Source organism: Daphnia magna, unplaced genomic scaffold, assembly GCF_020631705.1.
Source record: "Daphnia magna isolate NIES unplaced genomic scaffold, ASM2063170v1.1 Dm_contigs021, whole genome shotgun sequence".
Taxonomy (NCBI): Eukaryota; Metazoa; Arthropoda; class Branchiopoda; order Diplostraca; family Daphniidae; genus Daphnia; species Daphnia magna.
In genome coordinates, this window is record NW_025533118.1 from 1,816,500 (window position 1) to 1,842,988 (window position 26,489).

At 41.1% G+C, this 26,489-nt stretch overlaps 2 protein-coding genes and 1 pseudogene across 3 annotated transcripts; 1 reads left to right on the forward strand and 2 right to left on the reverse strand.

The window, feature by feature from the left end:
• Positions 1–5,758: 5,758 nt before the first annotated feature.
• LOC116936289 lies at positions 5,759–6,991 on the forward strand (annotated as a pseudogene).
• A 60-nt stretch (positions 6,992–7,051) lies between these two features.
• Positions 7,052–7,978, reverse strand: LOC116936290. The gene is made up of 3 exons (XM_032943443.2): positions 7,931–7,978; positions 7,576–7,750; positions 7,052–7,332 (listed from the first exon to the last, which is right to left on the reverse strand). The coding sequence occupies exons 1-3, from the start codon at positions 7,976–7,978 to the stop codon at positions 7,052–7,054; spliced, it is 504 nt and encodes a 167-aa protein (XP_032799334.1).
• A 4,989-nt stretch (positions 7,979–12,967) lies between these two features.
• On the reverse strand, positions 12,968–26,375 carry LOC116936287. Of its 2 annotated transcripts, XR_006652574.1 has the most exons (3): positions 23,047–26,375; positions 18,260–20,397; positions 12,968–18,184 (listed from the first exon to the last, which is right to left on the reverse strand). XR_006652574.1 is itself a non-coding variant. In XM_032943442.2 (2 exons), the coding sequence occupies exon 1, from the start codon at positions 24,389–24,391 to the stop codon at positions 23,063–23,065; it is 1,329 nt and encodes a 442-aa protein (XP_032799333.1). In that variant the 5' UTR covers positions 24,392–26,375; the 3' UTR covers positions 12,968–20,397; positions 23,047–23,062. The 2 variants fall into 2 exon arrangements, 1 of the variants encoding a protein (XP_032799333.1); XM_032943442.2 differs by having other exon boundaries at positions 12,968–20,397.
• Positions 26,376–26,489: the final 114 nt, after the last annotated feature.

The following is a 26,489-nucleotide window of genomic DNA, read 5'->3' on the forward strand; positions in this document are numbered from 1 at the left end:
AAATTGAAACATTTATTAACTTATAGAGTCTATGCAGGGGGACGCTTTTTCAATTTATACAAATTTTTTTAATGAATTTTAAAGCGAAAACGGAGGACGTCCCTCACCACCCACCCTTTTGTCCTCACTTACCCCTCAAAATAGGCTCCTCCCACAAATCTAAGAAAACTTTAAAGGTCTTATATAGGAAAATGGTTTTTTATTAAATTATATAAAAAATATGGGGGGTAAATTACCGTATGGAATACATAAAAACAAAATAATAAATTAATTTAATGATTAGTTTGGGAGATATAGGGGGAAAACGAAAACCGTCCCGGCTTACTCCAGTCTCCCCTAAACAAAAAACATCAAGGAATTGACGTTGTAATTGCCCCACTTCAGAGGCACACAAGTGAGTTCACCTGATTCAAAATAAGACACGATATTTATTGGCGCAAACCAGCCGACTGTAATAGCAATACTGGAATGTTGCAAAGACGAAGTGAATCATCGAGCGCCACACGGCCAAAGAAATTATTTCGGTTGATTCCTATCCAGTCCCGTCTCTTTGCAAACTGAAGCATTTGTTATTCATCACATTTCCGCCTTTACCAAAGACGGCCAATTTGTTCGCCACTTTCGTCAATTCATCGGACAGTCGCGAAACCTATTTAGCTGACCCCAAAAGGTAAATACCAAAACTCCCTCCCCCCTTCCGAAGTTTGGCGGGCTGTAAATGTGTTTGAACTGGCAGCCAACGACCAGTCCCACTTGAGAGAAGACACTTAGAATTTATACGTCGACAATGAATTCGTTTACTTCCTTGGATAGCGTCGTATAGGTCGTGCTTGTTTTGACAAAAGCGTTGTCGTGAACAGGTTTCAACTTGACGCAATTGTATCGTCTTATCCAAATGCGTTTGCCAACTCAATGATCGTATAGGCACTGAATGAACCATTGATTCGGGACTTGAAGATAAGACCATCGAGTGAACGCTTGGACTTCTATGGGAAATCCGTCAAGATGTCTTTAAACTTTCTGTCAATACCAGCACTGTTAAAAATCATCACACTTTTTTCGTGCGAAAAACCCAAAATTTTTCGTTCTACCAGTTATGGGATTAAAACCGCGAAAAATTTAGGGCGATTTCCACAAAAATAAACACGGGGTTTCTTTTACCTAATATTTGTGGAGTACTCGAGGGTCGCTTAGCGACCCGAACAGTAATCTAGATGATAAGCAATGAAAGAACGAGACCTTAACGGTGTTGAATCCATTTTATTAGCTCCTCAAAAGACAAAAAATAATCTGGCAACGCCTGACTGGGTACACAGTGGGCGTGCCAGATCCCCACATCCTCAGAATTTTTCACAGATACAAATAAACACAAACATGATTGACTTCAAAGACAGATATTCTGTGTTGGTGAGGAACGCGAACTAATTCTTGTTGAGGATACGTTAATTACCGTAGCCGTTCTTGGAGTTAACGAAGCGTTTACCTCTGTAAAAGGAAAAACGACATGAATATAAACAGGTAGGTGCCGGGGGATTAACGAGACCGTTAAGGTCTCGTTCTTTCATTTCTAATAATCTAGATTACTCTTCGGGTCCTCGAGTAATCCAAAATTATTATTATTCAGCCACTTCGACCTTAACGGTGGCTTTAAAGATGATGTCAATCTGTTTGTGAGACGATTGAACTTGCAACAAATTTGGAAGTCAAAGGGCGATTGTAAAATCGATTGAATGTGGACTCGTTAGTCCAACTAGCGGCTTTCAAAATTTGTTGAATGGAAATGCCTACTTTGGCTACTTTAGCACCTGAGCCTCTCGTGGAGTGTGCGGAAAATAAATTACCTATTCCAGCGTCTGACAGACACTTTTTTATCCACCTGGCGATAGTGGAATAGCCCACCGGTTGATAAGATTTCTTCAGCGAAATAAAGAGGGAATTAGTTGATGGACAAAATGTCTTCGAGCGACCCAGATAATCTTCGAGACAATCAACTGGACAATTACACCCAGAGAGGCGAGGCAGAGAAATAGATTGTAACGGCCCATCATGTTGGGTCTTGCACGGGCGGGAAAAAGAAAATGTCGCTGCAGATGCGGAACAATGAATGGAGGTTCTCCAGATAGCTGTAATTTCGGACACTCGAAGAAGAGATGACAGAGCAATCAGGGTAACGAGTTTATAAGAGATGACTGAAAGAGAGAGATCAGAATTATCAGGTAATGACGACAAGAATTTTAAAACGTCGTCTGGATTCCACATGTTGCTGTATCGAGGGCGAGGGGGTAATGAATTGTAGCATCTTTTAAAAAGCTGGACCACCATAGGGTGTTCCCCAATATTTATGCCGTTTATGGTCTCCAAGGTAATCGATAGCATCGAACGGTGTAAATTTATCGTTTGCGTCACAAAACCGGAATCAAACAAGTGAGTGAGATACTGCAAGATAGTATTTAAATCGTTTGACAAGGGATCCTGGTTACCTGCCATGCACCAACGGTACCAACCGTTCCAGGCTGAATAATAGTTAGATAATGTAGATACACGGGAGCTGGCCAACAATAATCTAACAACTGCTGGCGGAAGGCCTCGCTTTTCGATGCGTCCCTGATAATTTCCATGCGGATAGAAGGAATTTTTCGATTGAATGAGTGGGTGTGGCTCGAAAGAGTTGGAATGAATGAGGATCGGGTGTGAGCTGAACTCCCTCGGAATGTCCGTTGTCATTTCCAACAGAAGAGGGAACCACGGCTGAGACGGCCAGAGTGGGCAAATTAGAATGATAAAAGCTTTCTCTCTCTTTATCTTTGTCAAACATCTCGGAATCATTGCGAATGGTGAGAACGCGTAACAATTCAGCCGCGCCCAATTGAGGGAGAATGCGTTCAAGGCTATCGCATTCGGTTGGGGAAGCCAGGAGACAAACTTCGGCAATTGTTTGTTCCATGCCACCGAAAAAAGATCCACCTCCATGGCCCACACGTCTTGGAGACGTTTGAATGCCCCTGTGAATAACATCCAATCGCTGGGGTCTAATGTTGACCGTCACTCCCGGTCTGCAATGGAATTAAACATTCCAGGTAAATGGGAAGCTGACAAAGAGATGTTGCGTGTTTCACACCAAGAAATCATTCGAGAAGAGATGGCGGAGAGGAAACGGGACTTGGTGCCACCGCAATTATTTATGTAAGCTACAGCTGTAGAATTGTACAAAAGAAGAGAGAAAGAAATCGTCGCGTGAATTATGTGTAAAAATTTGCAGGGCATAAAGGGAGCCTAATAATTCGAGCTCATTAATGTGACGTGATTGGTCGGCAAGAGGCCCGAGGCCCCACCCTTGCAATGAGGCGTCAGAATAAACTGATAAGTTGGGACATGGAGGAAGAATGGATTTGCTATTTGAAGGTTTAAGATTGCGAACCCACCACTGAATATCAATTCACGCTTCTTTCGTGAGAGTAACTAGTTTGTTCAAATTACTAAAAACTCCGACAGACTGAATATAAAATTTTTGTAAGGACCTGTAGTGACTTTGGGCGTAAGGAACCTACGGTATCGACCAAGAGAAATTCCCGAGTACGGCGGCCAGCTCGCGAAGCTTTTCTTGATCTTTTTGCAAAAAGGATTGGCAGAGGAAGACAATGTTCTCGATTTTATTTTTTGGAAGTAAAAAGGACAACATGCACGAGTCGATTTTGAGACCTAGAAATTTGATAGGATGGGGTTACGACCGATTTCTCCCAATTGATAAGGAAGCCAAGGGATAAGAGTAAATTCACGCCTGTGCGTAAATGTCCTAGATCTTAATTGGGAGAACTGCCCAGGATTAACATATCGTCAAGATAAATTAGCAAATGAATTCTAAGTTTACGCAAATGAGCAATTATTGGTTTCATGAGCCTAGTAAATATCCGGGGGGCACTACTGAATCCAAACGGCAAGCATATGTATTGGTATACGACGCCATTCCAGATAAAACGCAAAAATCTGTGATGTGGACTAGACACAGGAACTACAAAATATGCATCTTGTAAGTCGGGTTTCACAAGCCAATCTTTTCTACGAATCAAATATTTGACATTGTCTAAGCATTCCATTTTGAAGTGCTCATAGTGAATAAATCGGTTGAGCGCATTGAGATTAAAAATGGGGCGATACTTTCCGGTGGCTTTCTTTGGGACATCAAATTGGTTACTGATAAAACTATTCTCGATGGGAGAGGGGGCCATAACGATGGCTCCATTCTTTTTAGGGGACTCGACTTCCGAGTTGCAAATTGACATTTTTTTCTTGTCCATAATTACTTCTGGTGGGATAGGCTTTTGAACGGGAAAATGAGTAAATTCAATAGAATACCCATATTCAACAATATTTAAGATCCAAGGATCATCAGTGAAAGCTTGCCAGGCATTGGTAAAAAGAGAGAGGCGACTGCCTACAATCGAACTATGAACAGAAGGAGTAACTCTAATACGTACTTGTTATTATTAGAAGCGCCGGTAAATTGTTGACCGCCGGACTTGATGGGGCGGTTAGACGAATGGTGTTTGTTGAAGTTCCAATTACCGTTGGACTTGAAATTGGCGCCAGAGCCAGAATTGGATCCCTGCGGAAATGAGAACTGCCTCCGCGGCTGTTGGAAGGACCACCGTAGCGTCCGAGCTGATCTATTTTGGCATCAGCAATCGCTTCTTTTTCCAAAGTGTCAATAAATTTGTTGCAAAATAAATTACGGTAATCACGAGATGAGAACAGACGATTATCGATCAACATCGTAGAGAATTTGGGTGCGCAATGGCGCATGGCGTTGGAACGTCTCATCTTGGTGATGCGAGAAAACACAGGGCCCTGCAAACGAATAGCAGTTGGAACGGGCATCTCATCATCAGAATTTTCGGGCATAACGCCTAACATGTAGACTAGAGGCTGAAAGGCGTCTTTCACTTCCCTTTGCAATAAAAGAGCTGTTTCTCCCATAAATCTTTCAACTTAGCGCGATTAGACGATTCACCAAGATTACGAAGCCATTTGCGAGCCATTGACGGGTCCAATAATGGAGCCATCAGTTCAAATTCACCTTCAAATTTGGGAACATAAGCAGACCGGAGGGTGTTTCCCTCGGTTTTGGATTCAATGCCTTCTTTCATCCATCGACGTAGGTCGCGAACACGTGATCGGGGCAGCAGGGCGACGTTGGGTGGCTCGTCAAATCCGCCTGTATCCACGTCATCCTTGCAGGATTTTTTGCGATCGCGAGATCTGGTAGATGACGTTGCATTCGAGCTTGAACCAGAAGAGGAATTATCACTAGAACGACGACGCTTCTTCTTGTTCTTCTTTGCACCACGCGACTCCATGGAAACTGGAACATCAGGTGGTAAATCAGGGGTCGAATTCTGAATTTTTTTTAAGACTTGACTTGAACTTGACTTGAAACAGTCTTAGTTAAGTACGACTTAAGTCAAGTATTGGGCTGAAGTTCGAAACTTTAATTTTCAAGTTGAAGTTTGATTCCGAACAAAAAAAGCTCACTTTATTTCCTTTACTTAACTAAGATTATTTACTCGACTTAGGAAATTCACTTGACTTGAAATTGGCAACTGAGCCAATGAGAGAAGGCCTACTGAAAATATTTCTTAATTTAGCAGCAGACGCTTTTTCATTTTATTAGAGAGGGAAAGGAACTTAAACGAGTAAACAAGAATTGAGCCGTCGACCGTGTAGTGGTGTTAAGTTTCGTTTGTGCTTTTCAACTTGTGCAATGAGTCTTTCAAAAGGTACAAAAAGATCAAGAGATGTGTGGCTTGAAAACGAAACTTACACGATGCTGGAAACTTTTATTATATACAAGGTACCGTGTGAATCATGTCATTTTAACTAAAGAATTACTTTAATTTTGATTTTATCATAACGTAGGTCATCCTCAATGGAGCATACTCATCAACAGTGACCAAAGAACGGAAGAATTCATTGTGGAAGGAAATAACTTCAGTTATTCACAATGATCACCCTGAGTGAACGGAAAAAACCCAAGAACAAGTTGAAAAAAAAAATTGAAGAACTTTATTGCAGCAGCACGAGTGGCAATTCGAAACTACAACAACGGCTTAACCGAGACAGGTAAACTTTTCCTAGAACCATTTAATTAGCCTTACGTAATACTTATAAATGTGTTAGGTGGTGGCCCTTTGGGTGAGGATGGAATATTGCGCCCAATCTATCAAAAGTATTACGAGGAAGTTTTGGGCTTGGACAACCCCGCAGTATCTGCAACAGCCATCCCAGTAAGAATTCTAGATATTCCCATCAATAAATTTGTAAAATGTAACACATGTTTTCAATTACAGGGTGCTATTGACACCGATGACTTAACTGTTGTTGCTAAGAACGCTGTTCTGCAACAACAAATTGTTTTGGCCATCACTGGAAGGTCTGATCAACCAACCGAAGAAGTTATATCAAATGAAACCTTAATGAAATCGTCTTTGAATAATCAACTGGTTGCTACGCATTATTCTGAAGAGCAGTATTACGTCATGGATTAAAGTGGTTCCTCAGCAGGAAGCCCAATGCCCCCTACTACATTGACGAGATTGGAAATAGAATGTGGGCCTGCCATCAATATGGACAAAGGAACCTCACATTGAAGAAAAAGAGTATAGTCGCCGAACGAACACTTTTCCATACAAGTAGTTCATCAATCAGCAGACCAAGCACACCCTTAACATCACACTCCTCGCCAGAACCACAGGACACATTTAATGTTTTAAAACAAAAAAGAGATTCCTCAACCCTCCGTCAAGTCATGAAGAAAACCAAATACTCCCTTTGTGAATTGGGAGAAACTACTGACCAGAGTCGACTGACTGAACAACGATTAAAGGTCCTATCATCGGCCATGGATGTCCGTGAAAAGCTGAAAGATCCAGTTTTAAGGGATGAACTCCCTGAGGATTTGGTTGATTTATTGTACAATTTGAAAGAAAATGTATAAGTCTACAGTTTGAGTATTGTAATTGCAATATGTTTCATGGATTCATGGCAATACAAACAATTAACGAGAAAATATCTGTCTTACCACTCCGTCTCTTTTAATATGTCCCAGTCGTCGCAATTCCGCGTCTTTTTTTGTAGGATTTCCAATCGGTCTTGCGTCTAATCCCTGCATTTCTTCTTCATCCGCGTCATCATCAACATCATCAACATCGACGCCCCAGTCGTCATCAAGTGGCATATTTAAGTCAATAGCCAAATTATGCAAGACACAACATGCCACAATCACCCAAGATGCTTTTGTGGGACTCATTCGAATTTCAGAGTGCAATTCATGGAATCTTTTTTTTAGAATACCAAATGATCGTTCAATAGTGCAGCGTGTTGTTTTATGAGCCCGATTAAATCTTATCTTATATCCTTCTACTGGATCAGTATAAGGAATAAACAGAAATGGAGTATTTTAGTATCCATTATCACCTAACAAAATGCTGCTGCCAAAAAAACCCGATTAAATTTTTTTCCCGATTGAACTGCCCTTAAAAATAGATAAATCGTGACACGATCCAGGTTTTGTAGCACAAACACTCAAATATTTGTGACGGGCATCAAATATTGCTTGCACATTGATTGAATGGTAGTTTTTACGATTAACATATGCTTTTTCGTGCAATATCGGACGTTGAATCGGAATATGAGTTCCGTCAATGGAACCAATGATGCCTGGAATACGGGCTAATTCTGCATACTCGCGTTTCAACTATATATTTAACAAAATTTTACTAACATATAAACTTATCAATTTAGAATGTTTTCTCACGTCATTTAGGTTATCGGGGAATCGAATATGATTCGGTGATATAAGGCATAAGGCTAGGGATACTGCAGAAATGGACCGTGAAACAGACGATTAGCTGTATCGAAGAACATTTCCTATTACAGTTTGGAATGTTCCAGTTGCATAGAATTGTAATGCAATCAGTACCATGTCAAGTGGAAGTAAATTCCTCTTTGCTCCTGTCTTTCGTTTCGGTAAAATGTCTGTTACCAGTGCTTTTAAATATAACAGTTATGGTAGGAATATTCAATATACAACAATTCATGTTCAATTTAAACCTGTTAAATATTATATGGAAGGTCGATCGAATCTAAATGTCCCCATTAACTTTTCCGCGGTGAAATAACTTAAAACATCTTTCCGTGTTTGGTAAAATGGAATATGACGACGTTTTCTTGTACTGCGCTCATCGGCTCGTTCTGAATTAGCACTTTCTGTTCAGGAATCGTCAACATTGTCTGTTAAATTATCTAGATCTTCTAAAAACTCATCAATTACGTCAGTATGATCCGCCATTGTGTAAACAAAAACAATAACACTGCCCATTTCCCCCACAACTTAGGTAAACTTGAGCCTTAAGTCAGTTTCAAGGCACCTAGGAAGGTACTTTGAGATTTCGGAGAATTAACTAAGTTTGGGAACTTGACTTTTGCGTTTTCAAGTACAAGTTTTCAACTTGAGTTGAGATTTTTGTGCTCGGAATCCTACTTGGATGAAAGTCTGAAAAAATTTTCAAGTCTAGTCGGAAAACCACCTAAGTCAAGTCAAAGTCAAGTAAAAAAGGACGTTCGGAATTCGACTTCAGGTGTATTAACACTATATCCACCTAAATCTACAGTAAGCGTGTCACCAGACATGCTTCCAGATGGGAGACTACGTAGAGCACGACGAAGTTTAGTAGATTCACTTGACGATTTCGAGGACGGACTATCACCCATGACTAAGCTTGGACGGAGCTGAAAAGGTTCTGAGGATGTGGGGATCTTGCGCGCCCACTGTGCAGACAGTCAGGCGTTGCCAGATTATTTCTTTTGTCTTTTGAGGAGCTAATAAAATGGGTTCTACACCGTTAAGGTCGAAGTTGCTGAATGATAATAATTGAGGATTAAACAAAAAAATTTTGGGGTTTTATCTCATTGTTTTTCAATAAATAGTTGTCAGGGACGGGATTCGAAACACTGAACCTTGGAACTGATGCTTGGATTTCCAGCCCACTGAGCTGCGTTTGACACACAATTAGTTCCAAACATCTTTTCAAGTACAATTTAAGTGCGTGGATGGTAGAAAAAATTTTGCGAAAAGTTTGAAAAGATTTTGAAACATTTGATATTACGTTCTAAAATGTTGTTTTCGAACATCACCGATGGATAAAAATTTATTTTGCAAAATTTTTAATTTTCAATTTACGACTAATTCAAAGAGTTTAAAAATTTTTTGGGGTTAAAACCAGTGTTCCTTCGAATAAAGTTCTTTCGAATAAAAATGTATTTTAAAATACGAATTCGAATAAATCTTTATCTTTATTTTCGAATAATTTTTTCATTTTATTTATTCGTATTCTTTATACTCGAATAATTTAAAGTTTTATTCTATTTGTATTCTTTATTCGAAATATTTTAAAAAACCACTAAAATCGAATAAAAGAATACAAATTCCAAAGCCGATTTTGGGGTACTGTTTAGCAGTTACTGCATTCACATTTCCAGAGTTCTCATTGAATAGGCTAGTCTGCTATTGTTCAAATATTCTATCAATCTCTTTGTCGCGTGGCCTATTAGTGTAATTCTAATTGAAACTTTCGTTATCATATTATGGCGTCACCGTCAACCTCAGCTAGTAAACAAACTATATTGCTAAAATAATTTTAGCATTTTTTCACTCATTTTCAGTGTTTTGATTGAATTTTCTAGTTCTTTGTTTCTTAAATCTTACATGACATTTGTTTCCGCTGTATTCTCGATACAATTACGAGGAGAGAATTAAAATTCAGATTGATATCGTTTAAATTACAAAATTAAATTTATTCATTTTATTCGAAATTTTATTCGAAATTTCATTCGAAAATACGAATACAAATTTTTTTATTCGTATTCTTTATTTTTTATTCGTTCTACTTGGAAAAATATTCGTATTTTATTTTTTTTATATATTTTTTTTTCAGTTGAATAAATTTATTCAACTGATTTCTTCTATCTTATTTCTATTAAAATAAAACTTAATCGTATTCGAAGGTACACTGGTGGAAACCTTTTGCTGTAATTATTTGTAAGTCCGTGAACACAAAAAAATTATGAGCAAAAATTTTATTTTACGATATTTTTATGTACTATTAGTTTCTTTTCTCTCTATTTGTAATACAGTTTTAAACACTGATTTTTTGGGTTCTTATTTATGGGGTATAAGCCCCAAAATTCAGGTCTGCTACGGCATCTATGATCCGCTAGGATTCCTGGCACCAGTCAAACTAATTCTCAAGCGTTTATTTAAACAAACTTGCTGTCTGAGACTTGACTGGGATGATCCACTGGAAGAATCGATAAAGAACACGTGGGTTCCTTGGAGTCAATAAGTCGTTTGTTTGAACGATTTAAAGCTACAAGGCTGTATCTACCCGAAGTATGCACGAGTGTCAAGGATGGAACTGCATCCGACGCATCTGAATATACTTTGGAAGCAGTAGCGTACGCTTTTTTCGTTATAGGCAATTGTGCGTCGTGTGCATTTTTCATGGGTAAATCGATCTTGGCGCCAATACACCCATCTACGATATCACGTCTTGAACAGTGTGGTGCTTTTTTTTTTCGGCTTGCCTAGCTGCATCTCTGCACGACGACAACGGTCTCCTTTTTCCACGAGTTTGTCCCTGGACCGACTGAACGACCGCTCTGCATTGGACCAATTTATTGTCTTGAAGATTCACCCCTTATGTCGGTGCCCGGATCAGGGAAACCTTGAATTAACCCGTACTGAGCAGTGGAACCACAAGCACACGGGACTTAACCCGGCGGATAATGCCAGCCAAGGACTGTCCCCACAAGAACTACACCAAGCTCATCGATGGTTCATTTGACCAGAATTTATCACACGGACCCCTGACGACTGGCCAATCAAACCTCTACTACCACCAATCGAAGAAGACGACCTTGAACCCATCCAGCTCTACAAATATATGCTTTTATGTCGTTTCAAGATTAAATCGAGCGGCTGATTGAACGCAAATCACAATTCACCCGCTTGTCCGAATGGTTACTCTCGTCAAGCGCATAGCAGCCAACGCAAAATTTCCGAGGGAACGGAGAATCCGTGGGGTTATCAGTAAAGAAGATTATTCGCGAGGCATCGTTCATCTAATCGGCCATGCCCAAGCCATTGTAGCGTATTTACCACCGGAGGGCAACGCTGGTAGAGGTAGTCGAAATACAGATTCAGAGTCCGCAACAATGACGCCCAATTGGGTTATGTTTTGTCTACATTTATCAAGGATATCCTAACGTTAAGAACAACCTGAGACACCACATTTGGCGACGAAGATTATGACGAACTTGTTCAAATCTACAGATTGTGTGTATCGTGAGTTTTTCCCGTCTTAAACACTTGATCTTGGTGTGTGAATTTCAGCAATGAAGTCGTCATGGCAGCCATGCCATTTTTTGAACCTTTCGACGTAGGAAGTGACCCGTCTTCAGTGGGTTTCAGATGGAAACGGTGGTAGAAATTATTGCAGAACTTTTAGCAGCTATGAATGTCACGGTTGACGCTCGCAAATATGCAATGCTACTTCATTACAGTGAAGGCGAAGTATTCCATATTTTCGAAACTTTGTACTCCACTTCTCGCATAATAACACCAGCGACGGCCAACGCAGCAGAAGTGGCCGAAACAGACTACGAAGCTAGCTTTCGGGCCCTACAAGAGTACTTCAATCCCCGGAAAAACGTGGACTTCGAAATACTAGTCTTTTGTCAAGCAAAGCAATACCAGGAATAAGAATTTGATACATTCCACACGAGGCTTCACCAATTAGCAGCCAACTGTGGATTTTAAAAATAAAGATCGGAAGTCAAAGCGCAAATTGTACAAGGCTGTTATTCCACAGAATTACGTAGAAAGATTTTGGAAGAGCCAACACTGACACTAGAACAGTCAGAACCAAAGGCCGAGCGTTAGAAGTCACGTCATTACAAGCCAATCTAATTAAACAGCGTCAGTCCCAACATGCTATGGCCTTATCCAACAAGTACAGAACACAAGTACAGCTACTTCAGCAACAATCGCAGTACCAACAGCATGGGTCATTCCCGTCAGGTCAACCAAATCAAGATACTAACCAGCGTACACAACATCAGCAACGCAATCAGCAAGGTGCCATGACAAACCACTTACAACAATGACAAGCAGGTCATCAGAATGACATTGTAAAAAAAATGTGTAGCTTCTGCGGGGGCGATTATCATATTACGTTATTTAAGTGCCCGGCTCGCAATCACCAATGCACAAGATGCCGAAAGCTCCATCTCTTGGAATCCATGTGTCACTCCTTGCCGTAGGCTTTTCAGAATCAGGAGCTGAAGAGGGTTGTGTAACGAAGCTATGAAAATATATATCTTTACAAGATACCCACAATATGATCTACTTGCCTTATATTCATATTATATTCTTATTCACTATTATAAACGTATTTGCTAGTTGCTTGATGTGCAATCATGTTGACCTTGATAAAACTTCCGGGTTCTGACTCAAAGGGTGTGACGTACCTGTACGTCACGAACATCACGCCACCTTACAAGACATCTGTGATTGGCTACACGCGTGAACTACCTATACGTCATCACAAATCAAGCCATACGCGAAGATGCGACGTTTCATGGTGAACCCAATATCTGGCAAGAGTTAGACAAGTAACAGCTTGCAAGACGTTCAGTCGTCTTTAGCTTGAATTGTCACTCTTAAACAGTAGACTTTTTATCTTGATGTCTTAGCTTATTCTTCTTAATTCACTAGTTATTCCTCCCAACTTGTTTTGTTCTTCTTTCCTCTCCGAGCATCGCGAGTATTCTGTAATACATCCCTGTGTGGGGAAGAGTATTACAAAGATTGAAATGTGTATCTGAGAGTTGGAAATGAACTGAACTCGGCAGCGAATTACCCACAATGATTGGTATGTATTTACTTGACTAAGGCCATAAGAATTACACGGGAAGGGACATACAACAGGACAAGAAAAAGATAACGAGCCAAATCATAATGACAGAAACATAAGGGAAGTTGAAGCTTACCGATGTAGCGCGAATGTTACGGGAGCGCACGGCGGTAAGAACGAATAAGATGCGGCTCGTGGAAGCGAGAGCGAGACACGAAATAAACAGACAGTTCAAGAAGGGAGAAAAGCACGGATAGTACTCACAAAAGAACAAAGTTCGACAACAGGAAAAGGACAAAATTACGAATAGACTTACGGGATTAAACACTCAGCAATTGACGTCTGAACTGCTTAGATGTTGCGAATCGACTCTGTTTGTCAGAAATGTGGGTTCACCACGAAACCTCGCATTTCGGGAGTGATCACAGACGCTGATGGCATGTTGCAACTCGGCACGGGCAACCAACCAAAAGATGTTTTGTAAAGAGAGGGATTGTGACGTGTGTTCAACCAATAAACCGGTTGTTTATTTATTGTGCGATATGCGCATCGCACATACGTCAGTTGCAGGTGTTCATTGAGGTCAGACCAAAGCGTCGATGACTTCATCTCCGAATTGACAAACAACTTTTCAAGGAAATGAGCATGAAATACGGTACGAATTGTAAACGTTAACATAAGGAAAACGGCGGATATCATAAGTGAAAGGGGGAGTAAATATAAGACAGTAAAATGTGGGCATGTTGAGTAAATATATTTGTAGGCCTGCGGTCGTGTGGAGCGGCATGCGGTCGTGATGAGAAGTTTTTACTTCTTCAATTGGAGGGCAGCAAACACCGAAAAGACCGAGACAGCAGCAAATGCATAAGACGATGAGGGAAAAATGGAAATGACGACGATGAACAAAGAAATTTGGATGATCTCCCACCAGATGGTATATCTCTCGACTCCCGTTGCTATCAATAGAACATCAACTGCATGAGGACGATGATTCAATGGAAAAGCAGCAGGTGTTTGTTCATTCATGGTGGCTACGATGTCGGCTACAACGTTCATGTGGTTGAGTAAATTGTCGTTATAAGCTTGTTAACCACTGAAATAAACGAGATGAAAATGTGGCTAACTCAGTGGCCAAAAGGGCCACGCTGCGATGTATTAAACACGACACGAGGTACAAAAGACGAAAACGGGAACAACAGGTTGCGACTGCAGCCACGACGAAAACGAATCAGAGTGACCGCATCTCCCTCCGTCTTCGACTACGGCGAAAATGCAGAAAAAGGGTAAAACAAAAGAAGGGCACTAACGCAAACATTTAGTTTTAGGTGTAAATGGGGTGGCGGAAGTGTAAGGGAGGGTAAACTATAGCAAAACCAAAGGGTATTAGTTTAGCTTAGATCAGACAAGTTCAGACTTGTCTGCCCCTCGGCAATGACATGAACACACACACACACGTACATAAAGACATACAAAACAAAAATTAAATTACATTTATACCTAACGACTTCTGTCGTTAACAGCGGGGCCTGTTACTGATTACAGAGAGACACAATTATACATCAGTAACATCAGATTCTAATAGGCATAATTTGGACACCGGGCGGTGGTATTCTCCAGTAGAGGTCTTGACGAACACCGACCTGACGATTCCATCTGTACTGGGGATGATCCGAGTTACTCGACCAATAGGCCAATGTTCTCTAGGAGAATTTGGAGACACCACAAGCACGGTATCGTCCACAGCCAAATTCTTCTTATCGAAAAGCCATTTTCGACGGTCAGTGAGAGTGGGAAGATATTCTTGAAGCCATCGGCGCCAAAAATGTGTCGTCATGACTTGCATAGCTTCCCAATGTTTTCGAGAATATAATTTCTCGTCCTCGATGACGTCGTCTTCGGTGTTAGGCGAGCTCTGGACTAAAAAAAAATGATTAGGGGTAAGTGGTTCGGGATCTCGAGGGTCCACACTGACATAGGTCAGTGGACGTCCATTCAACAACGATTCGGCTTGAATCACGAAACCACGTAAAAGCTCTTCGGTAAGCGGACGTGATTCCACAATGGCTTCCAGAGCCACCTTTGCTGATTTTACGAGACTTTCCCAAACGCCTTCGAAATGTGGCGCTAATGGTGGTGAAAAATGCCATTCGATTTCTTGGTTCACCATTTGACCAACGATATTCTGCTCCTTGAGACGCTCGATGCCTTGTTGGATTGCCTTGTCTCCAGCAACAGTTTGAGTTCCTTTGTCACTATACACGACTGACGGGCGACCTCTTCGTGCGGTGAACGAAGCAAAAATGATAAAAAAAGACGATAAGTCAAGTGACGCTGCAACTTCCAAGTGTACCGCTCTAGTGTTGAGACAGGTTATCAGCAAAACATATCGTTTTATTTTGTGACGATAAATGGTGATGTTGCACGGGCCGAAATAGTACAAACCCACATGAGTGAATGGACGTTGGAACGGAATAAGACGATGATGCGGAAGTGGGGCCATTAAAGGAATGCAGGGAGTAGCTCAATGGCGTTTGCAAGTAAAGCACTTGTGCAGATACCCTTTGATAGCCACTCGTCCTTTAATGATCCAATATTGATACCTTATTGAGCTGAGCAATCTTTCTGGAGATGGATTAAACAGGAGATCATGGTCTCTCATGACGATTAAACGCGTGAGTGGATGATCAGGAGGAAGGATTTTGGGATGCTTGGTGTCGAACGAAAGGGGGGCGTAATTCAAGCGACCTCCTACTCGCAGTATTCCTTCTTCATCCAGAAATGGTGATAAAGTAATCAGCGTCGAACTCAATTTTAAAAGATTTTTATCCTTTAAAGCCTCTATTTCTTCGGAATATTTCTCCAATTGTACAGATTTGATGCAATAATTAGCAGCGCTTTGAATGCATTTGACACCAATGCGTGATTTGTCACGATACAGAATTTTTTTTTTCAGTTGAAAATGAAACGAAGGATCCATGCAACAATTCGCATCACTACGTCATAGTTGGAATTTCGTTCCAAAAGTGAGCGGAGCCTGTTTTCTTCAGAGGGGCCGTAAACGAGCCCATTCCAGTTGGTGGCTGATACCTCTGGATCTTCGACAGAAGGTTCGGGAAGTTTAATGGTTATCGGCCAGGCGTTTCTTCTTGCTGCAAGAAATCTGGGCCATTAACCCAACGGTAATTCTTCATCATCTCATCTGGGAAAAGTCGTCTGTTGCACTCGTCAGCTGGATTTTCGATTCCTGGGACATGTCTCCATTCAGTTGGTTGAGAATACGAAGATATATAAGATTTCGGATATTCGATTTGCGACGAACGTCTGAAAGCGACAAGTCTTTGAGGCTATCCACTGAAGGACAGTTTTACAGTCATACCAATAGATGATTTGATTGATTTGAATACGAAGGGTCGATTTGACAAACTTCATAAGGCGTAGTGCCACAACTGCTCCTTGGAGTTCTAATTTCGGAACGGTCAGCAGACGAAGGGGTGCCACGCGGGACTTTGACGAAACGAAATTTACGGCGATGATATTATTGCAATAGGTTACTCGTAGATATACCACAGAGCCAAACCCAACGGTGGATACATCGCAAATGGCATGCAGCTGAATGTCTTGGATGTCACTAGACGAAGTTAAAGCTCGCGGGATCTTGAACGCTTCGACCTGGCTAAAATTAGTATTCCACTTGTTCCACTGGTGTTGATTTACTTCGGGAACTTGGTCATCCCAGTCAACAACAAGCCACAATTCTCGTAGAATTCTTTTGGCGCTAAGGATCACTGGTGATAAAAAACCCAGTGGGTCATACAAGGTAGACACAGCACTCAAGATCCGACGCTTAGTACTCGCTTCGACGTCGGTTTTAACATCAAAGATGAAGCTGTCACTTTCGCTGTCATATAAAACACCTAAGGTTCTCTCCGTGGGCAAATCCTCTAGATCCAAATTCAGGCGAGGCTGAATACGATCACCTTCTGGTACACGTGACAATACCCGTCGAGATTAAGAGAGCCATTGGTTCAGATGGAATCCTCCCTTTTTTAGCAATGCTGTAGAATCTTTGACCGCTCGACTAGCCTCCTCTTCGGTGTAAAAAGAATCCAGAAGGTTATCTACATAGAGGTTATTGTAGACTCGTTCAGCGGCTTCAGAAAATTCTTCACGATGTAGGTCAGCAATATGTCGGAGCACTTGAGAGCAGATGAAAGGGGATGAGACCGATCCAATTTTTTTTCGCTGCATTTCATATATGGTGGGTCTTTTTCGAGAGCCAGGTGGACGCCATAGAAATCGTAGGGCGAAACGGTCTTCTTTCTTCACGCCAACTTGAAGAAACATTTGTTGAATATCCCCAGATAGGGACACCGACTTTTCTCTGAAGAGTAGAAGGGTAGCACGTATGTCATTGATGAGATTGGGACCCTTTAAGAGCACTTCGTTGAGCGCAACTCCTTGATACTTCGCGGAAGCATCAAAGACCACTCTAACCTTTTCAGGTGTCCGAGGATTTACGACTCCATGGTGGGGCAGATACCAATTTCTCCCAAAGGTGCCCTTCAATTCACTTTCTTTGAGAGGCCGCGCGAATCTCTTTGCCACATAGTCATCGATTACGGCTTTGTATCTTTCAGCAAAATTAGAATTGTGCGTGAATTTGTTTTCGATAGAAAAAAGTCGACGCAATGCACTATTGTAATTATCGGGTAGTGCGATATCATCTGAGACCCATGGTAGACCTACTTCATACCTGGTTCCGTCGAATTAAATAGTTGCATCGAATTTCTTCCTCGCTAGCTAACCTCGGTTGATTCTAGTGGTTGAGCTGGAGTTACAATTGGAAAGCTTTCCGTTTCCCACAATTTCTCAACTTAGCGCAAAAGTAATGCTTCCGTCGGTGATTCTTGTACATGGTAGTAGAGTTTTTGCTCCGTCAGCAAGGGTTTGTTCTTACAACAAACCGTTGAATCATGTTGCTGTGTCCCTAATGTTAGATCGCCAACGCAAGTCCAACCAAATGGCGTCAATAAACCAAAGGGAGCGTCGGTTCCAACAGGAGTTAGTCTTTCATCGAGACGTAAGTGCAGCCATTGGTTCCCGCTCCAATAAGGATGGTTGGTTCTCCAACCACCAACCAGTTTTACGTCTTTGAGATGAGGGTAACGACTTCGGATCTCCATTAACTCCTTCGGTGGGCATGGTAACTTTAGGTACTGAATCGGAAAAGTAGAGACCTGCTTTAAATCCGATTCGAAAGATCTATCACGAGCCTCTACAGTCAGACTAACCGTAGTTGATTAAAACTGTGGGTCTTGGCCGTGAAACGAGCCAAAGGATACATTCCTTGCATTCCATTTGCATTTGAGCTGTTTAGCTACATCCTCTCGAATTAAGTTAACGGTCGCTCCTGGAACTAGAAAAGCGAAAGTTTCGATTTCCACCCAGTTAGTTTGAAGTAACACAGGAACGATAGCTAGGGAAGTGTTAATTGCCGTATCCCTGTTTTTAATGGTCATTGCGCGACCATCAGACGATTTTGCTGATGGCTGACCTGCATTTTAAGTGGTTGAAGCATTCGCGGGATAAAGTCGAGGTGCTCCGTGCAAAAGAGGGTGGTGTCGTTGACCACAGTTCCCAATGTTGCAGATGATTTTGGTGGGACACTCAGTTCCCCGATGTGTTCCAATCAAACACCTGAAACATAATCGTTTCTCTTTTACCCACTCCACTCTAGGTGTAACATCTAGATCTTTGAATGTGGAACAGGTATTTATCGAATGGGGGTTATAACAATAAATGCACTTCTTAATGACGCCTTTCTTCAGCGATGACGAATTACTCTCAGAGGGAGGACTTTGTTGCGGTTTCTTGACTGGTGGAGATGTGGAGGTGTGAAAAACAACAGGACTTTTACCAAAGAGAGGAGTTGGTTTGGTTGAAGGCTTAGCACTTCCCGCTTTCTTTTCCTTCTGTGGAGCTGGTGATCTATGAGTAGATGGCCTGGTCATCAATTCACTCATCACCATCTCGTCTATCCACTTTGCTAGATCCTTGAGAGTAGCTCGTGTTGGAGTCATCCGGTACACTTTCACGCCCCAGCTACTTCTCATTTGCGGAGGTAAACGGGAGACGACGTGTTCCAGAGTCATTCCAGATTACAAGTCTTGCTCATATCCGCTAGTCCTCAGGGCATGCATGGCTCCATGAATAGTTCGGTTGAGCTTGGCTAGTGCCTCTGAATCATCAACTCGGATCGATGGAAGATTCATAAGAGCCATCAAATGGCTCCGAGCAACCACTTGTGGTTGACCATATCGCTTCTTCAGTTCTACTAAGGCATCATAATAATGGACGGATAGTCCAAGTATTCGGCTATGTAGGAACGAACTTCTGTAGTGAGCATCTGCTTTAAGAAAGCATGGCGTTGAGCGTCCGATGGTACCACATTATGGATCATGTCCCGAAACGAAGAGATAAAGGTTGGCCATTCCTTTGGGTTGCCATTGAATGGCGTTATCTTTTTCTGTGGTAACGCATTCATTAGCCAATTTCGGCTGAACCCCGCTGAAGCTCCCCTTGGCGGAGGTGTACGCCTGTTAATCCAATGATCGCTGCTGAACGATGGAATTAAAGGGGGTGGGGGACCAACTCTCCCTGATTGCTCTAATGGTCTATGATTATACTCAGACGTGGGCGGGTTCCCATCGTTGATACAGGTCGATAGGTATCGAATCTATATCGATCGGTAGTTCTATCCATGGATTGCCTTAACGCCGGATCAGGCGTTTGCGGCCGTGAATTGTAACGATATTAATCCATGGTGAAGAAAGATTCTTCATCAGCTTGGCGCCGAGTAGCACGACTGGCAGTAGAAGCTGGCGAGTAACGTCGATCATCAAGGTAATGATCTATGAATCTCTATACCTATAATATAATTATAGGCATCTGTCATCGGCTTCTTGGCTTCCCATAAGCTTTGATTGTACAAGAAATTAGCATCTCGCACTTGATCCAAACGAATATGGATCTGTGTCTTGAGATGGTTTAATATGGAACGGCGACCACGGTTACTAATCAGCTGCTCTATCTCACGACACTGTTGCTCAAGGATAAAGACTAATGTGTCTCGTTCGACACGTGCCGCTGCGATTGCTTGAATTCTTTTTTCTGGTGTACAGGACGTTTGACTTCTGGAATCTGATGATCCACTTTGACTGCCAACTCCAGTATCATTTCTGTTAAGATGAACCGGAATACCAATATCTGGCATACTAGTTGTGCTGCCGTCACGTGTCCGTGGTTGAGCCATTTCACTAGGCAAATAAGTTTTCGGTAACTTAAAGTTTCCTCTGCGAATCACCACTGTATAATCGACGGCCCTGAGAAGGTATCGACGATACGAGACGGTAATTAACAATCGACGGCCCTGTAAAGGTATCAACGATTGAAATATAAACGACGGATGAAGACTAAATTGACAATAAACGGCCCTGTAAAGGGGTCGACGATTCAAAATTAGAGAGATGGGCAAAAACGGAACGAACAATCGACGGCCCTGTAAAGGTATCGACGATTGTGAATGTGCACAAGCGAAAACGAAATGAGCAATCGACAGCCCTGTATAAAGGTATCGATGATTGTAAATGTGCATAAGCGAATAACGAAATTTTCAATCGACGGCCCTGTAAAGGTATCAACGCTTGTATAGTATGACGGACGAAAATTAACAATCGACGGCCCTGTAAAGGTATCGACGATTGAAAATATTAAAGAAGGGCGAAAATGGAATTAACAATCGACGGCCCTGTAAAGGTATCGATGATGGAAAATATGTCGGACGAAAACGGAATTAACAATCGACGGCCCTGTAAAGGTAGCGGCGATTGAAAATTTTAAAGACGGGTGAAAACGGAATTAACAATTGACGGCCCTGTACAGGTATCGACGATTGAAAATATGCACGAACGAAAAACGAGATGAACAATCGACGGCCCTGTAAAGGTATCGACGATTGTACATGTGCATAGACGAAAAACGAAAAGATTAATCGACGGCCCTGTAAAGGTATCGACGATTGAAATATGCACGAACGAAAAACAAGATGAAAAATCGACGGCCCTGTAAAGGTATCGACGATTGTATATGTGCATAGACGAAAAACGAAAAGATCAATCGACGGCCCTGTAAAGGTATCGACGAATTAGAATATGCACAAACAAAAACGAAATGAACAATCGACGGCCCTGTAAAGGTATCGACGATTGAAATGTGTGTTGGACACCGAAAATTACCAGTCGACGGCCCTGAAAAGGTATCAACGATGGTAAATAGGACGAGATAAGCAAATACTGACAAGAATTGACCAACCACCATGGGTCGGACAAAACTATGCCAGCTTACAATGCTTACGTCCTGATTGAAGTGTTCAAATGATAAGCCGGGATACCCAGGGATGAATGAACACGTGAATGGACAGGAGATGGCGAAGATAAACACGAACGATGAAGTTTCCCGGTCGATGCACCACATGTTAACCACCGAAATAAACGAGATGAAAATGTGACTTACTCAGTGGCCAAAAGGGCCACTCTGCGATGTATTAAACATGAACGAGGTAACAACAGACGAAAAAGGGAACAACGGGTTGCGACTGTCCACCACAACGGAAACGAATCAGAATGACCTAGTTGCCGCTTCTCCCTCCGTCTTCGACTACGGCGGAAATGCAGAAAAAAAGGGAAAACAAAAGAAGGGCGCTAACGCGAACATTTAGTTTTAGGTGTAAATGGGGTGGCGGAAATGTAAGGGAAGGTAACCTATAGCAAAACCAAAGGGTATTAGTTTAGCCAAGGTCAGACAAGTTCAGACTTGTCTGCCCCTCGGCAATTACACGATATTACACACACACACACATACACACACAGACATACCAAACGAAAATTAAATTAACATTAATTCCTAACGACTTTTGTCGTTAACAGTGAATGTGCACAAGCGAAAACGAAATGAACAATCGACAGCCCTGTAAAGGTATCGACGATTGTGAATGTGCACAAATGAAAAACGAAATGAACAATCGATGGCCCTGTAAAGGTATTGACGATTGTATAATATGACGGACGAAAATTAACAATCGACGGCCTTGTAAAGGTATCGACGATTGAAAATATGGAAGAAGGCCGAAAACGGAATTAACAATCGACGGCCCTGTAAAGGTATCGATGATTGAAAATATGACAGACGAAAACGAAATTAACAATCGACGGCCCTGTAAAGGTATCGACGATTGAAAATATTAAAGACGGGCGAAAATGGAATTAACAATCGACGGCCCTGTAAAGGTATCGACGATTGAAAATATAAAGGACGAAAACGGAATTAACAATCGACGGCCCTGTAAAGGTATCAACGATTGAAAATATGAAGGACGAAAACGGAATTAACAATCGACGGCCCTGTAAAGGTATCGACGATTGATAATATGACGGACGAAAACGGAATTAACAATCAACGGCCCTGTAAAGGTATCGACGATTGAAAATGTGACGGACGAAAACGGAATTAACAATCGACTGCCCTGTAAAGGTATCGACTGCCCTGTAAAGGTATCGACGATTGTAAATGTGCATAGACGAAAAACGAAAAGATCAATCAACGGCCCTGTAAAGGTATCGACGATTGAAATATGCAAAGACGAAAACGAAATAAACAATCGAGGGCGCTGTAAAGGTATCGACGATTGTAAATTTGTGTTGGACATCGAAAATTACCAATCGACGGCCCTGAAAAGGTATCGACGATGGTAAATAGGACGAGATAAGCAAATACTGACAAGAATTGACCAACCACCATAGGTCGGACAAAACTATGCCAGCTAACAATGCTTGCGTCCTGATTGAAGTGTTCAAATGATGAGCCGGGATACCCAGGGATGAATGAACATGTGAATGAACAGGCGATGGCGAAGATCAGGTCAAGGTCAGACAAGTTCAGACTTGTCTGCCCCTTGGCAATGATATGAACACACACACACACGTACATACAGACATATAAAAAAAATTAATTACATTTATACCTAACGACTTCTGTCGTTAACAAGCTGGATTGCTGCGATGGTCATAGTCAAAGGATTTCACGTCTTCATAGCGGAAAGAATGAGCCAATGTACACTCCGGCAGTACAATATTTGGGTCAAGCCTTGTCCAAGTGTTGTTGCGAAAGGCATAAGGTTTATCGTTGAAATTGACGAAACCATTTTTCCAATAGCATGGGGAAAATTTCACTAATTCCCAACCATCAAGATAAATCGTATAATTGTTAAATTTCGGTTGTGGTCCACAAGGCATGATCACGGTTTCAAATGTGGCGTTCACGGCTTTACACTGAATCACTACGGCGGTTTGTCCAAAAGCTTGTAACTTTGCGCACCGAGGTAATTTCAATAGTAAAGCGGTGAGCCAATCATTATATTGGGCGGTGATAATTGCTCGTTCATTTTTAGCTTTGCGAACATCACATTTAATTGTTTGTAACAAACGCGCTAATTGATTGTCACGATCAATAGCACGATCTTGAATATATTGTTTATTAGCCAATCTATCCAAATCTGGGTCACTAGATGGCGAGGTGGTTTCCATAGTGACGCTTGGTGGGGCCTTCTCCTTGATGGCCGCCGACTCGGCGGTGAGTGATAGAGATTTATCGATGATGGGCCACGTTACCAAAATTAATTTTGAATGGCCGACGATTTTAAAAGTCATTGTTCGGTTGTTGCAATTTCGTTGATTTGGAGTACAAGGTGGTTGAAGAGTTAAATGAAAATCTAGTTGACGATCGTTGTCCAAAAAGCGGAAATATTTTTCATTTTCCGTTTTCATCAGAAGAGTTCCGCTTCCAAATTCAACTGTACGTAGTTCATGTTGAATCTTATGGGTGTATGTTGTATCCCAAACCAAAGTTAAATGGTTGTGAGATAAAGTTCCAGCGGTTGCGGAAGCTTTTCCGATCGGTGTTGGAAAATCTTCATCTTCCACTTGTTGAAACAGTTGTACTTGTTCAAGCGCACAATTGAGAGTTTCCCACTCGATGGTTCGCATCCAGTAACCGTCAGATCGAAGTTCATGCGAAAATACATGTTTATCGTACGAAAGAATCATTTCATATCCTCCGCACTTTTTAGTGTTAATCATGTTATAGCACTCAGAAGCTGTTGTGTCGATAGGAATTTTCTCAGGCACGATCACTGTTTTACCAAAAAAGTTCATAGTCACGCGGTGAATATTTCCCCATTTTGCGAAAATAAAACCCGGAAATTTTACTGCGGTGCGTTCATCACTGTAGACAACATATCTCACTGGAACAGCACTCGTAGTATTCACTTTCGGCATGCAATCAGCATCGGAAAATTGAATACTTCTCATATTCGATGGCTCAGCGCAATCGCATACAGTTGTTTGAAATGCGAAACAGGGAAAAATAAAAATGGAAACAATCTTATGGCCAAGTATTCTACTTTATCATGTGGGTTTCTTAAAACTAACTAAATGGGAATAATAAAAGAGTAACTATAAACGTAAAGGTAGAAATTTGGGAAGGAAAATTGAAAATATTCTGATAGCTTTAAAAGATTTAAGACCTTCCGTCGGCTTTACCTTAACGGTGCCACGGCAAAAGAAATAGGGGAAATAGGGCCTTTCAATTTAACAAAGTTTCCTACTAGAAAGGTGCAATATTTTGGGGCAAAATTGGTATCGTTAGAAAGAGGAGAAAAAGATCTTAATTATGGAAAAGAAAAAAATTACGAAAATTTCCCGCATATAGAAGCGCATATAAAACAGTTAAAAATGTAACGGTAAAAGCGTCAAGCGTCAATGTAAGGCGCCGTCAATACGCATTAAATTCAATACGCATAAAATTTTTTACTGTGTACTCAACTATCGTGCATCGCCTCACAGCACCACAGCAGTAGCAGCAGCAAAGCTGCTTTTCAACAGGGACATCAGATAGTGATGTGACGTTAGTGGTTTTTTGAAACGTTAAAGTTATCCGTTAAGTTAACGGAGCTTTACTTTTTGACGTTAAATTAACGCGTTAATTAACGCGTTAATTTAAAGCATCCGTTAACGTTAGTTAAACGTTATTTTAAACGTTATTTTGAATCAGGTTTCTTTTTTTCCTTCGACAACTTAGTCTTCTTACTTGCAGTAGCTTCTTGATTATCAGACACCTCTTTAAGATATTTAGGATATAAATCTTTCAAATGAATTGGTTTTTTGAGGTGGTTTATAAGATTTGAGGTATTTTTTCCTACAAGCTCAGCTTCACAAGTTTTGCACACACTTGTATTCGACTTTTGGTTGAATACAAAATAATTGTGAATGAGGCTTCTTTTACGTAGATTAGCAGGGACAAAATGAATAGATTGCCCTTCATCTTCTGAGGAATTCTCTGATTCACTCATTTCAATCAGTACAATCAGTCAATCACTAAAAAATGAACTTTATTAAAGCATTCAAAAACACATTGTGTACTTCTAAATGTCTAGCAGACTACGAACGTACGCTGAGCCGTGTAAGAAGTAGAAATTTAAATTTTTACAGTAAACCTAAACCAAAAAACCTTAACACAGCGTTGCATTTTCAAGCTAAAAAATAAATAAAATAACGTTGAAATTAACGCATGAAAATTTCAAAACGTTAAGTTATTACGTTAAGTTAACGGACCCCAAAAACGTCCGTTAACATGATGTTCACGTTAGTCGTTAAAGTTAACGTCACATCACTAACATCAGAACAAAACTTCCAGAACTCCCACCAACTCAGCCAGACAGTGACCACCATGATACAGCCCGAAGCCATGACGAGAAACGAAAAGCCAACATTAGAAAATATACAGACAAGGGAAAAGCGAAGCCGTCATCGACGATGGAAGGTGATCAAGTATTGCTGTATCAGCCGACACAGTTGCTGAATAAAATGAAGCAACTGTACGATCCGGCTCCCTACAAAATCACGGAAAAAAGGGCTCAATGGTGACGGCAGAACGCAACAGCACACTCAAAATTTTTGATTTCTACCTTTTTCCTACTTTTCGGCCACCATGCGTAGTAGAACGAAAAAGGTAGAGAAATGGTAGAAAATTTTGTTTACTTTTAGCTAGTAGGTGAATGGAAGATGACCTACCATATGGTAGACAAATGCGTGTCTACCATAAAGTAAGAATTAGCAGACGAAAACGCAAAATCACAACAAAAATGGAGGGGCGATTCCCAAGTAAATATGCACTTTTCGTTGGAATATAACAAAACAAAACTTGGGAAGCAAACAAACTTTCTTCTGATGACTTACAGGTTAATTTTACTTCCCCTTTTTAAATTTGTCATATTTTATTTGATTTTATCCAACTATTTTCACTTTTGCTTTTTAAATTTGTTATTGAATATTAACATTTCCTTTGTTATTTTGAAATATTTGTGTTAAATTAGCGATTAAAAATGAAAAAGATAGAAATTATAGTTTA